Source organism: Pseudonaja textilis, chromosome 2, assembly GCF_049901715.1.
Source record: "Pseudonaja textilis isolate UNSWEBS1 chromosome 2, rPseTex1.2, whole genome shotgun sequence".
Lineage (NCBI taxonomy): Eukaryota > Metazoa > Chordata > Lepidosauria > Squamata > Elapidae > Pseudonaja > Pseudonaja textilis.
This window is the reverse complement of record NC_141991.1, coordinates 168856609-168869974: the sequence shown is the minus strand read 5'-3', so window position 1 is coordinate 168869974 and position 13366 is coordinate 168856609. Positions and strand designations below refer to the sequence as shown.

At 36.8% G+C, this 13366-nt stretch overlaps 1 protein-coding gene across 1 annotated transcript in view; it reads right to left on the bottom strand.

Moving 5' to 3' along the window:
* Window positions 1-13366, bottom strand: part of DNAH6 (dynein axonemal heavy chain 6) — a 174093-nt gene that overhangs the window by 104745 nt on the left and 55982 nt on the right. The window contains exons 37-39 of the mRNA XM_026712631.2: window positions 6857-7000; window positions 5148-5369; window positions 4061-4208 (exon numbers count right to left, since the gene is read on the bottom strand). Of these exons, the coding sequence (XP_026568416.2) occupies window positions 4061-4208; window positions 5148-5369; window positions 6857-7000 (514 nt within the window). The remainder of the gene's footprint in view (window positions 1-4060; window positions 4209-5147; window positions 5370-6856; window positions 7001-13366) is intronic.

Below are 13366 nucleotides of genomic sequence, written 5' to 3'. Positions count from 1 at the left end.
GAATTTAATCTGAGCAATTATTAGTGACACAAGATTGATAGATGCATCAGAAATGAGGATTGTATTTATAATGGATAATGTATTTATAGGAAATACATTATAGGGCTAATCAAAGCCTGGCCCTTGGATAACTACATTGTAGCAGGAAAAGAGTCAGAGCATATGTACAAAAGTCAAAATTGAAGGGATGTCAGATTAGCTGTCTTTCAGATAAACAACAATAGAGTGATGAACAAAGAGGGCACAGAGAGTAAATCCCTAACTCTCCATCTACAATTTTCTCTTTGTGGTCAATAGTTCATAGGTACCAGTATTAGACTGGGTCCTCCAAGCTGTCTCCCTCCCTCCCTCCCCCTCCCTCTCTCTGTTTCAGTCTTCTCAAATTAAATAGTTCAGATGTACAGTATCTGTTTTTGATTTTCCCAGTCCCTAAATGTTGACCATGCTGGTTAGGGATGGTATATAATAGAAATACATGAAAGGCAACCTATTGGGGAAGTCTGCTTTTGTATGCACACGCAGCTTTGAATGAGTGTTGACTCCCGGTGAGTTCCTACAGTTTTCTTAACAAGATTTCAAAAGTGGGTTGCCATTGCTTTCTTCCTTAGGCAGAAAGATAATGGTTGGCCCAACGTCACCTAGCTGTCTTTATATCTAAGGCAGAATTCCCTATTTCTAGCCTGATGCCTTACTTACACCAACTTTATATAATGCTGTAATAACACATTTTGTGTAAATTAGTTATTTTTATAGTATAGTAGCAATAGCAATAGCAGTTAGATTTATATACCGCTTTATAGTGTGGTATTACATCACAGTAATAAGATATCTGGCAGATATTAAAAGATAATCACAGTGCATACAAATGGCATATGCTATCCTCTGTTGAGCAGTATGGAAATCGATATATTTTATAGAATCCAAACAGGTACTGTGAATTTGCATTAAAATGAAAAATGCTAATGTACCATTTTTCAGAACAACTGTAAGATTATTTATTTACTTATTTATTTACTTATTTTTTATAGTTCTAAACTAGCTGTCTCCCCCAGAGAAGGATTCTGGGCAGTGTACAACAATTAGTTGAATTAATTGTTAATTTAAATCTGAAAAAAGAAGTTGTCAGATGTTCTGTATCCGCGCTTTGATAGGACTAGCAGTAATATATTTCTTTTATCTATTTATATCACCATTTTCTGATGAATATTGCAGAGAACTATGATAAAGCCCACTAGTAAGTTTAAAGCTAAAATCAGGCATGTCAGAGCAAGGAGGCAGGCAAACATAAATAATATGTAAAATAAATAGCCTAACAGACGCAGTAAATCAGCTTTATGTTCTCTTCTAGCAATATGTTGTTAAAAGTAGAGAACAAAAGAGAGCCTTGGAAATTTTGATGGGGTGAAGGCAACAGAAGATGAGTGATAGCCCATGATCATGAGAGCTGAAGAAAGCTCTGCACAGCAATATTTTTTTTTTACCTAAACTGCCTTTAGCATTACCTCTAAAGTAACTATATACTATAAGGTAGTATAATTACTTGCATCTAAGGCAGGCTTCTCCAACTTGGAGATCATCAGATTTTTCGGTGCTGCAAATCCCAGAATTCCCAGCAGCGAATAGAGCAGGGGTGCCAAGCTTAGATCTGGCCCACGGAGCCAGCCTGGAAATATCAAAGGACTGGAGTTCCTTTGCTGGCCAAAATGGGTCGCAGGGGGGCTGCGTGTGGCTGTTTTCGGCCTCCTCGGCCTCCTGCAGAAAACTCAGCCCAAAACAGATGCTGCAGGAAGCCATCCAAGTTGAAAATGGGGTGCAGGGGCCCCACAGGAGCCCCCCCTACACCCCGTTTTGGCTGGCAGGAGACATCAGTCCCATCTCCCTCCCCCTCTCCACCCACCCCCCAGGCAGCCTTCGGAGGAGAACTACTATGCTGATCTGGCCCTCAAAGAAATCCAGTTAGACACCCCTGGAATAGAAGAAATTGCAGTTCAGATTTATCTCGAGAAAAGCTGCTCTAGGGAGCTAAACCCACAGGTCCCGGCAAAGTAGATTAATCTGTAAAGGAATTTTGTGAATATGGTTTATTTTGCCATTTCTGTTGAAGGGAAAGAAAGGCACACAATTCTATGCCTATGGAGATTCTCAGTCATCCAGGTCATGGTTGTCCCAAAGGTGCTTTTTTTTCTCCCAAGAGGCAACTGGACGTTTTACTTCTCATCCAAGAAGCTTCTTCAGCTCTGAGTGGATGGTGGGGAATGGAAGGATTTCTACTCCTTGCAGACAGCTGATCGTTTGCATCCTTTCAGAGAATCCTTGAAGCCATTTGGAGGTTTACATAGATAATAACCTAGATAAACCCCTATGTGAGCTGCTAAAAGAATGCAAATGATCAGCTATCTGCAAGGAGTATAAATCCTTCCATTCCTCATCATCCAGTCAAAGCTGAAGAAGGATGAGAAGTGAAACGTCTTCAAAGAAAAACCAGAAAGTCCAGTTGTCTCTTGGAAAAAAAAAAAAAGTACCTTTGGAACATATAATTCTATCCTCTTTTCTTTAATAATATATTGGTAAAACAAGAACAAAATCTGGCCAAACCACATTTAGATTAGAAAGCAAAATACTTTTTCTCCTGAACATACATTTTGACAAGATTCATACAGAGAACAGACAAGAAGGACTAGGGCAGTGTAGGCGAAACTTTCCGGCACCAAGCGCCAAAATGGGAGTGCGCGCACAGGGGAACACTAAAAACCAGAAGAGCAGCTCTCCAGAAGTCCAGCTCCTGGGATGCTGAGCTTCTGTTTTCCAGCGCGTACATGTGCACTAGCCAGCGGGTCTCTTGTGTGTGCATGTGCACCAGAAACCAGAAGACCCGCTGGCCGGCGTGCACTTCCTGGCATGCGCTCTTCCAGTTTATAGTACTCCCACACATGTGAAGACCAGCTGGTAGGCGTGCATGCATGCACTGGAACCCAGAAAAGGAACAGGTGATGGATGGCAAGCTTGGTGAGGTGGCTCTGGGTGCCACTTCTGGCATACGTGCCATAGGTTTGCCATCACAGGACTAGGGTGACATGATAGCAATGTTCCAATATCTAAGGGGTTGCCACAAAGAAGAGGAGGTCAGCCTATTCTCCAAAGCACCCGAAGGCTGGGCAGGACACAATGGATGGAAACTAATCAAGGAGAGAACCAAACTAGAACTATGGAGAAATTTCCTGACAGTTAGAACAACTAGTCAGTGGAACAATTTGCCTCCAGAAGTTGGGGGTGCTCCAACACTGGAGATTTAAAAGAAGAATTGGACGATTATTTCTCTAAAATGGTTTAGGGTTTCCTTCTTGAGCAGGATGTTGGACTAGAAGACCTCCAAGATCCCTTCCAAATGTTATTCTGTTATTTCTGCAAAAAACGTTAACTATTCATTAGAATCTGAGTTTTCAATCATGGCTGTATCCCAACATTTAAAATATGGAGGGGCTGGTTATCTACTTCCCACAAATATTAATATTATTCAGGTATGAGCAACATGCAGCCAGAGCACCCTGAACATTATATGCAGTTGTGTTTGTATTTAGCCTCGAGTAACAGAAATTGCACTTTGGTATAATTTTAACATTAATTTAAAAACAGGGAAGGAAAACATATTTGATAAACCTCCACAGTTGGGAATTCCTGCATGACAAAAGGAAGAGAGAGGCTGACTGAAAAAACTGCATTAAACAGAAACTCAGGTTAACATGATAGAACATAAGATGAATATATTAGATTTGTCAAATGCCAATAGTGCCCTCTTGTGAGAGAAATGTTGAAGTATACAATACAATACTGCAGCCTATATTCATATTTCAAGTCACTCTTCCTTTTGCGGTTACTTTCAAGGTACAACTATATTGTTTTCGTGTTCAAATCTGAAGCAGAAAGAATATTAATGAATTGTTCCTATCAGAAAGATAATTTTCTTCAAATTCTGTTAGGTGATCAAGTGCTACAAAAAGAAGCAACCAAACAAAAACAAAATAATCTAGTACAAAAAAAGAATGTAATTACTTATCTTTACCTAAAATGTTTTTTCTTTTTTTTTCTAATTTTGATTCTATAATCTCTTGTGTCCTGGATGAAGAAGTCTGAGCAGAGAAATTTAAGTAAACAGGAACATAGCCGGCTTCATCTTGTATTTTGTTAAGCAGTGACTTTGCAACTACAGACTTTGTAAAAAGAAAAGGTAGAGAAATAACAGGACATATAGATACCATAATTCCCTCCAATATTAACTATATTGCTACACGTGGAGCAGACTACAGAATATTATTACATTTCCCAATCATGTTTCTTCCATTTCTTCCATTCCATTTCTATGGGCCACAAAAATGTTCATATGAATGTTTTTTTCTCCTCTTTTCCCATTCCCACTAAACAAGGGATTCCACAAGTCTTTCAAAATGTTTATAATGCATTTGTTTTCCTTCTTCCTTTTTGGCTGATCAGGAGATAGTGTAACCTTTATAATGAAGTTATAGTTGTAATGGAGAATTAATTTCCCAAAATGCAGAAATTATGAGAGAGAGGGAGAGAGAGTAAGGGAGAGAGGGAGAGGGGGGGAGAGAGGAGAGAGAAAGAGAGAGGCAGAGAGAGAGGCAGAGAGACTGAGTTTTGTGCTAATTTGCTGCAAATTCTGCAGCTTTGGGATGTTCGTGCAAAGTCATGGCCCACATCCAAAGGGAGTGTGTGTGTGTCTGTGTGTGGCTTGTGTTGCAAAAGAATGGCTAATTGCAAGGATGGGAAGAAAAGAGTTGAGTCAGATTGGGACTGTAGTATGAAAGACTACTGTCTTGATTAGAACTGGGAACAGGGTATACATGGCATTCAAATTGAAGAATGGTGATTAGGCCTACCAGTAGGAAAAAATGTTCAAGTCTTCTTCTCTACAGATGATGCCTCATCTGCCTCACAGCCCTTGTGCTGTTATTTTTAAATAATGAACAATTACACAACACCCAACTATATGGTGGGAGTCATAATTAGATTGGGCCTTAGTCAAGAATGCCTTAATGAACAATCCTTTAAATATCTTTAATAAGTCCACTTAAGTCTGCTACTTTTTTTCAAAACCAAATGATTTCACTGTGTAATCAAATACTTCTTACCTTGCCAACTCCAGTAATTCCTGTGAAGAGCACGGAATGTTTGACAGCTAGCAATTTTTCCATTAGAAAGCCATAGCGTACAGTGTCAGTCGTAGGAACAAGCATTTCAAAAAATGGAACTGTCCTTTTGTATTTAAAGGTTGGTATAATTCGCTCCCAAGGATCCAAGCGCCTTGTATCATAATCAATGTAAACACTCCACAAATCACCAGAAGTTGGGAGCTAGAAGGTGAAACAGTTGTGTTAATGTTCTACCAAGGACTAAGAGTAAAAGAATGGAATATGCAGGAAAATGGGAAACCTTCTATTAATAACAGATATAGGAGTTCGAAGCATAAATTGCTCAGATTCTTTGATCCATAAATGAGCAGAAACTACTACTGTAATACATTCTTGGGTTTTTCTCTACAATAATGAATGCAGAATTTTGTTCAGTATCCTCAGAATTTACCATTAAAAAATATCTAAAGCAGGCATTACAACTATGCATTCTGAATCAGCGAATAATCAAGGAAAACTTTATTTATTTCACATGTTTGCCAGTTGTTGTACATGAAGTTTACTTGTTTTATACTAATAATAATATATCTTACAGAGACTAAGAGCCAAGAATGCTGTCTATCAGTCTTTCAGATTATAGAAAATTATATCAATGATGCCATAAGTGCTGTATCTTTATTTATTGTGAGACCTGAAGGGCAGATAGAGTAAAATCACCTTGTTTTCCTCTTCTCTCCCCACCAACCCCAGAAATCAGCAGCAAATGCTGGCAGAGGTGGCAGGAAATGGGGAAGCTGACTCTTTAACATCAGCCCCTGTAAGCAAACCTGAAAAAGAGCTGACAGGCACAGATTGGGTAGAAGTGGGGGAAGTTTTCAGAAAATAAACCAGGAGAGAGAACCAGCCACTTCTCTCTGCTGCTGCAGCATTATGGAACAACCTCCACACCATTCCTGTCTGCTGTGTTTAGCCTATTTTTAAACAAAGGTTTAGTCTACTCAACATTGTTTTAAAAGTAGCTGATCTAGGATTCTGAGCCACAGATATGCTTGGAGACCTCCTTATGAGGAACACCCCAGTTTGAAAGATCCGAAATCTCTTATTGTCTAAATTATAATAGCCCTAGAGAATTGGGTCCAGAAACCAAAGGGGAAGAGAGATGCCTGTACCAACTATTATATAGCCAAATAGTGATATGCATTCCTATCATTTTGGGATAGAACATTCCATTTCCTTCCTAGCCATGCCAAAACATTCCTTGAAAATGTCATTCCAGAGGCGATCCCTATCTTTTAAAATAGAAGCAATTCAAGGCGAACCAGGATGATCCAGCCCCGAAACAGATTAGGAAACTGGTCCAGAACATGTCAAACACTTCTAGTTCAGGGAATTTAATTCCAGAAACTGCTGGATCATCTCCAGTTCAAGAGGCAGTTTAGCAACATCTACAAAGAAAGAGAACTTTCCTGGGTTCCAGAATGTTCTCTTCCCAAATATTCTCTTCCCAAATCTGTGAATTTTGCATATTCCTAGCCTAACATTATTTTAAACGGATGTTTGTTTGAGGTGTAGCTGAATCCAGAAACACTTGTGAATATCTTTTTTATAGGCTGAGATAAAAGGAAAAATGACTCTTGTTTTATTGCAATATGATAATGAAGAGCATTACCACAAATGGCAATAAATTCTTCCCACAATATATTTCATACCTTGGCATCAGGGTTATCCTCAAATTGCTGTCTTACAAATGTATCAAAAGCATCCCAACAGTTCTCCATTACATTTCCACCTACAGACCACAAATAACAGAAGACAAAGGTCTGGCACACAAGAGAATTTAACCGTGATTGTTCCTGTTGTATAAATGAGAAAAGATGATTAGGGTTAGGTATCTAGAAAGATGATTTTGATTTAAAAAAATGTAAGAAAAATATCCTTGAGGAATATGAATTTTGCAAATTTAAATTTATCTTTCCCTGGAAATAGCAGACTACTTTAAGGAATATGTATTCATATTTTAGAATATTTGTTATGCCAGAATGAACAAATGTATTAGAATTTTAATACATAAATTCACAAATAACTAATATTCATAATCGCCAGAAGAAACATAATGCATTTGTACAATACACTCATCCTGAACAATTTGGAAAGCATGATCATGTAACTTTTGATATTTTATTCCCAAATGCTGCCATTGGAGTTTTGAGTTTAGCCTGGACTAATACAGCTTCAAGCCTCTGCAGATCTCCTCAGTTCTGGGGGCTTCAAGGGGCAAAACTGGTGCTAAAAGGATTAATAACACTCCATAAATAATAATTCAAAATATAAGCAGTCCTCGCTTCACTACCGCTATTGGGACTAGCAATATAGTTGTTCAGTGACACATAATGTGTCCATGCCTGACTGACAATATCAGTTCAGTTGTTAAGAGAATCACACAAATGGATAAGCAAAAGTCATATGACAAAGACTTGTGACTTCCTGCTGGTTTCCCCCTTGGCTTATCCTTATCATGTCAGAAGTGAGCTGTGAAGAGTGGAAAGGTAATCATGTGACCACAGAGATGCTGTTATAAATGAATGATCATCAAACAGGGTAGTCTTTAACCAAAGATTACTTGTATACCTTAAATATTAGCCTAATTTTTCCCATTTTAAGGTAGTTGAAAAAATAAATGGGATGCCTTAAGCTAACCTACCTAATCAATTTCACTCGTTAACCCCCTCTCTCCCAAACCAATCCAACTTAATCATAATATTACCAGTTTGTGACTCAAGTACAGAACAGAAATAGGAACTATAATCCTGAGCTAAAGAAAGGTTGACAGCTTTCGTTTCCATTCATTGATAACAGAAGAAATACACTTAAACAACCCAATTTTAGATTTGTTTCTCTAATAATGTGTTGCTTTAGAACAACTGTAGAGACGCTTGAAAAGAGTGCACACTATAAACTGAAAACAACCCACAAAAGGCATTTGAGAGTGGTGTCAAAAAGGGTAGAATCAATGGTTCTATTCTATTGGTTTGGCCCGGTTCTGGCATACTGGTAGCGCCGAAGATTGGCTGAGACCGAACCAGTTCTCTCTGACGAGCTGCTGTTGGGCCCACCCGCCAGACCGGGCTCCCATACTCACCTTTATTCCCTGCTTTTGAAGTGTAGCTGCTTTGTGCGGCATAGCAATTGCCGCGCATCAGCTGTTGAAGCTACAGGGATTGCAGGAGGTGAGTAGGAAAGCCTCTGAGCATGCGCAAAGTGTGTATGTGCATGCAAAACTTGCCCACCAAGCCACGCCCACTGAACTGGTGGTAAACCTCTTTGAAACCCACCACTGGGTAGAATCAATAGTTATAAGTTCACACTTAAACATAAACTAGGGGATGTGTCAGGCAAATATAGTTTGAAGAGTTGACATGAAAATTCAATTAAAATGAGATGAACTGAGAAATTTTAAGGAAAAATTAGTTCTGATAATTCATCAATCTATATATTCACAGGTTTCCAGTAAGTTTCTCCTAGAACAATAATGTCAGTGCACATTTGCAATCTCCTGCTTGGGATACAGGTGGTCTTCATTTAATTACCATTCACTCATTGACTGTTCAAACTTGTGCTGAATGAGTGGTAATTATAACAGATCTTTGGAGTTTTGGCTGTTGCTGCAGTAACGTGATCATTTGGGATCCGGATCCTAATTAAGAAATTGCAATGAGCTATAACCACATGGTCACAATCTCCAATGTTCGCTGCCAACTTCCCACAAGGAAAGTCAATGGGAAAGCTAGCAGGACATTGAATGCTGTGGTCAGATGAGATCATTGCTTAATGTCCCATACACTTCTCGTTTAACAAGTATCAAAAAAGAACATACTGAAAGGGTATATATTTCTGCATTTTGTGTTTCCTAGTACGTTATCTAGCATTATCAATACCATTCCACTAAAAGTCATTCCACCACAAGTGAATGCATTTTCATGAAGGTAAGCATGTACATTTATACATACATGCCTTCAAATTGTTACATTCAGAATTTATCTCTATAGCTATCTATCTAATTTTGTATCTTCTTAAGCAACAATACCACTAATACAATAGGCTTTCTCTACATAATGCTTCAGGCAGAAGCATTAGGCGCTGCTATATTAAAAGTAGAAAATACTGGTATCATAACTCTCAGTTGGTTTGGGGGAAAAAACATTTTTCCTGTGCTTGGCTTCTATAGAGCAAACTATGCTATACGTATATTAAACAGATGGCTGTGATACTCTGCATTTCTTTGAAACCAACAAATGAAGCTTTTTTATTTTTTTTTCTTTTTTTCCAATACATTTTTTATTTTTATTTCTTTAAATACATCTTGGGGTGAACAGTGTGGTTCCAGATCTTTAACATTTTAAAGCAAACGTGACCATAATTACATATTCTATTAACTTTCTTATCTGATTTCATATTATTACCTATTACCAATCTTTTCATTCAATATTCTTATGTTACTTTATATCAATTTCTATATTCTTAATATCATTTTAATACATATTCTTGTAATCATCATATTTGCAAATTTTATCATATTTTATCATTCAATTAATCATTCCTAAATTCATCTTAGTTTATATTATCCAGTATTTATCCCTTTTAATATTAATTTTGCCACCATTATATTTTTAATACCAAGTCCCTCTCTAATCTCATTACATTACACAAATCATACTTTCCCTTTTTCATTTAACAAATGATACATTCTAATAACAATATAATCATTTTTATCTATTACCATATACTATATACATATATGTTCGCCATCAGGTTCCACATGGCATTTCCTTCCCCATATTATCATATTGGTTTTCTTGCATATTCCTTAAACAATTATATATCTTAAATAAATAACAATCCTATAGTAAAGTCTTATTTTCATATTTATTCCAATTAAAATATTAATCCTTGCTTTTATTCTAATTAATATTTTAGATATCTTTAATAATAATTCTATAAGTATTCATTAACAAAATGAATATTTAACAAAATCAATAATTATATATCTTAACTAATAAAACACCCATTCATGTGGAATCCTTATCCTTCCCTTCTTCATCCATTGTCTCTTACTCTCCTTACAATGTTAGTTATTCTCTTCCTGGCTTGCCTTCCATTTTCTATCATTTTTTGACCCTTTCTCTTACTCTTTCCTCCTTTCTCTATTGTTTCAGTTTCTTCTTTTTCCGATTATCTGGTTTTACCCCCACCCTCTCCAAATCTTCTTTCTGTAGTTTCCTTTCCTATTGCTTTACCTTCAAAATAGTCTCCCCTTGATTTATTATATTAATCATTAACATTTTAAATTTGATTTCCTTTTTGTCTTTTTGTTTTATTTGTTGCTCCCTTTGCCCTGTGTTGCTGGTTTCTCTGTTATTTAATTCCTCCTCCTCCTCCTGCATTCCTTGTTCTTTTATAGATTGCGTCGCCATTTCCAAATTTTCTTTCATGCTCTGTATTTTATTCCGTAAGTCCAAGCTTCTGTTTATCATTTCTTTTATAGTTTGAAATTCCACTATTTCTTTGTATATTTCGCTCATTTTTATTTTGCTTATTTTTTGTGTGTGTCCAAGTATCCAATTGTCCCACAGTCTTTATTTAAACCAGTGTTTTTCTTCGATCTACAAGTCCAATCGCCTTAAGTCTTTATTTCCCAAGTTTAATCAGTCTATTCCTTTTCAAAAATTCAGGGATAGTATCTTCATATATTCCACCACCATTTTAAATTTTAATGTTCCAATTTTCTGAGGTCTTGTTGTAATACAGTTCCTTTTATTTTCTTCTAAATTCACACTTTAAATAGGTCATAAAGTTTAAGGGATCTACAGGGTTTTTTTAACAGCAGATGGCACTCTTATTCCAGTTTTAACTTTCTACCTTTTTTTTCCATTTCTTTAAACTTTCATCAAATATGCCAACTTTTTCAAATGCTATTTTTTTCCACAGTCAATTTTAGCATTTTAAATAATGCCTATCCAACACCAAATCCTGTACAATCACCAATCCCAATTTTATGCTCTTTTTTCTAAAAGTTTTCTCTTTGGATTTTTTCCCTCCCGTTTAAGTTTTAAAAATTAAATTCTTTACGTTTCCCAAATTTTTTTCTAACTTTAAAATCACCGACAATACATTTCTTTGTAAGATCTTTTTCCTGTTATTTTTATCAGGGTAACCTTTTATAGTTTGAAGTATTTTCACCCAGTCCACACACCATTCACTGCTTCTTCGCTCCAGCAAAGTCTTGGGTTTTCAGACTGCCTCCCATCTTCATGGCAGTCATTTTGGCTACTGCTACAGCTCATCTTTGGAGGTTTTCTTGCTGGGGAGGAAAGATGCAGCTCTCCTCTACCTGTCAGGCAATCCCACTTTCTTCACCACCACCCCAGGATGGTTCTGGTCCCAGTTGGGTCCCTCCCACAAGGAAAGCTCGGAGTGAAGCCACAAATTATTGCGGACTTCACTCCGACTACGACAGAAGTACAGCTGGAACAGAGGGCGGAGCTGGCGTCGTGACGATACGGCATGCGATCTTGGAGATCTGAGATCGCAGCTGATATCTTTGCTCCTGGACGGCCCAAGTGGATCTAAACCGTCCCGAAGAGATGGTGAATGTAAAGAGCGCATCCTGTCGATCCCAGGGATATAGCAAAGTCCCTGGTAGATCCAGGAGAAGCTCTTTTTGCCAGAGGCAAAGAGGCAGCCATTAAAGCTGCTGAAGTTGGGACAGCTCCGAAACGAAAGAGAACGAAAAGAGAAAGTGTGTCAGTTTAGTGAGAACTTTTCTTTATTTTAAGATTTGAGAGGGAAAGAAAGAAAGAATCTGTAAAAGTTTTTTTGACAGAAGTGAATAAGCAGCGATTTTAAATAGAAATGTTAAAGAAATATTTATATTTTTTTTTCTTATTGCTGATGATCGTGGGTTTTTTCCTTTTTTACTCTTTTTTTCCCCCTTCTTGATTTTATAATATATTAAGCCAGAGACTCCCTTTTAGTCTTTTTTTTAAAAAAATATCTTTTTCCTTTTTTAATTAATTCTTATTATACTTTGCCGGAAAAGGAGGGGGAAAGTGAAAGCTAAAGAAACTGTAACACTGCCAACTAGAGGCTTGGAAATACTCTACTTTTCCTTTGGCCAGACAAAGCTGAGAAATAATTGAGACTTCAAGGACATTGCCTGTTTGATAAGATAGAGGGAAGAGCATGAGAGAGTATTATTGCAGGTGCTCTTCTGGGTTCCTATCAACAGCTGAAGTTTGGTGTTGAAGCTTAGGGGAAAAAAAGATGATAAATTTTTGGAGAAAATCGTTATAATAAGAGCCTTAGACAATTAAACAAAGTGCAGTGTACTCTTTTTATTTTTTCTAAGTTGTGCTATCCCTCCTCACCAGCTTTATTTTATTTTTATTTTTTGTAATAGCTATTTGGATCTTTGGCTTTTTTGGAGCTTGTCTTTATTCTTTTTTTTTTTTTGGAAGTCAAATCTCTACGCTTGCTTTTTATTTTAAAGGGAAAGCTTTAGTACTAATGTTTTCTTTCTTTTTTTTTAAGGGAATAGCTTTTTTTTCACCTTTCCTGGTGTTTTTGTTTTTTTTCATCTACTTTTCTGTTTTATTTTTATGCATTCTTTTTTATTTGAGACCTTGCAATTGAATTAAGGTGTTGAAGAACGTGAAGAATTTTTCCTTTTGTTTTTTTTTTACAAGCCTTTTTCTTCACCTAACCACTGATTGGATTAAGGTATACAAGAACCTGAAGAAATTTTGTCCTCCTTTTTTATTATCATTACTATTTGGCTTTTTTTTTTTTACTATTTTTATCTGGAACTACAACTGGTTATTTTACAATTGGATTAAGGTCTAGAAGAACCTGCAGATTTTGAATTGATTAAAATGAGTAGGAAATTTACAGCTCCTTGCTCTAGATTCCAAAACATAGAGGAAGAAAAAGGACAAAACTTAGCTGAGATAATGATAGAAATACTGGTTGAAGCTTTGGAAATAACTCAAGAGAAGTTGATGGATGGAATAGATGAGGTTTATCGAGTTTTCACAAGATGAGAAATAGATTACCAAGAGAAGTTCACATTAGATTTACAAAGAAAACCATTAAAACGCAAATATTGCAAGTGGCAAAAGAGAAAACATTGAAATATAAAGATAAGGAGATTGTGGTCCTGAAAC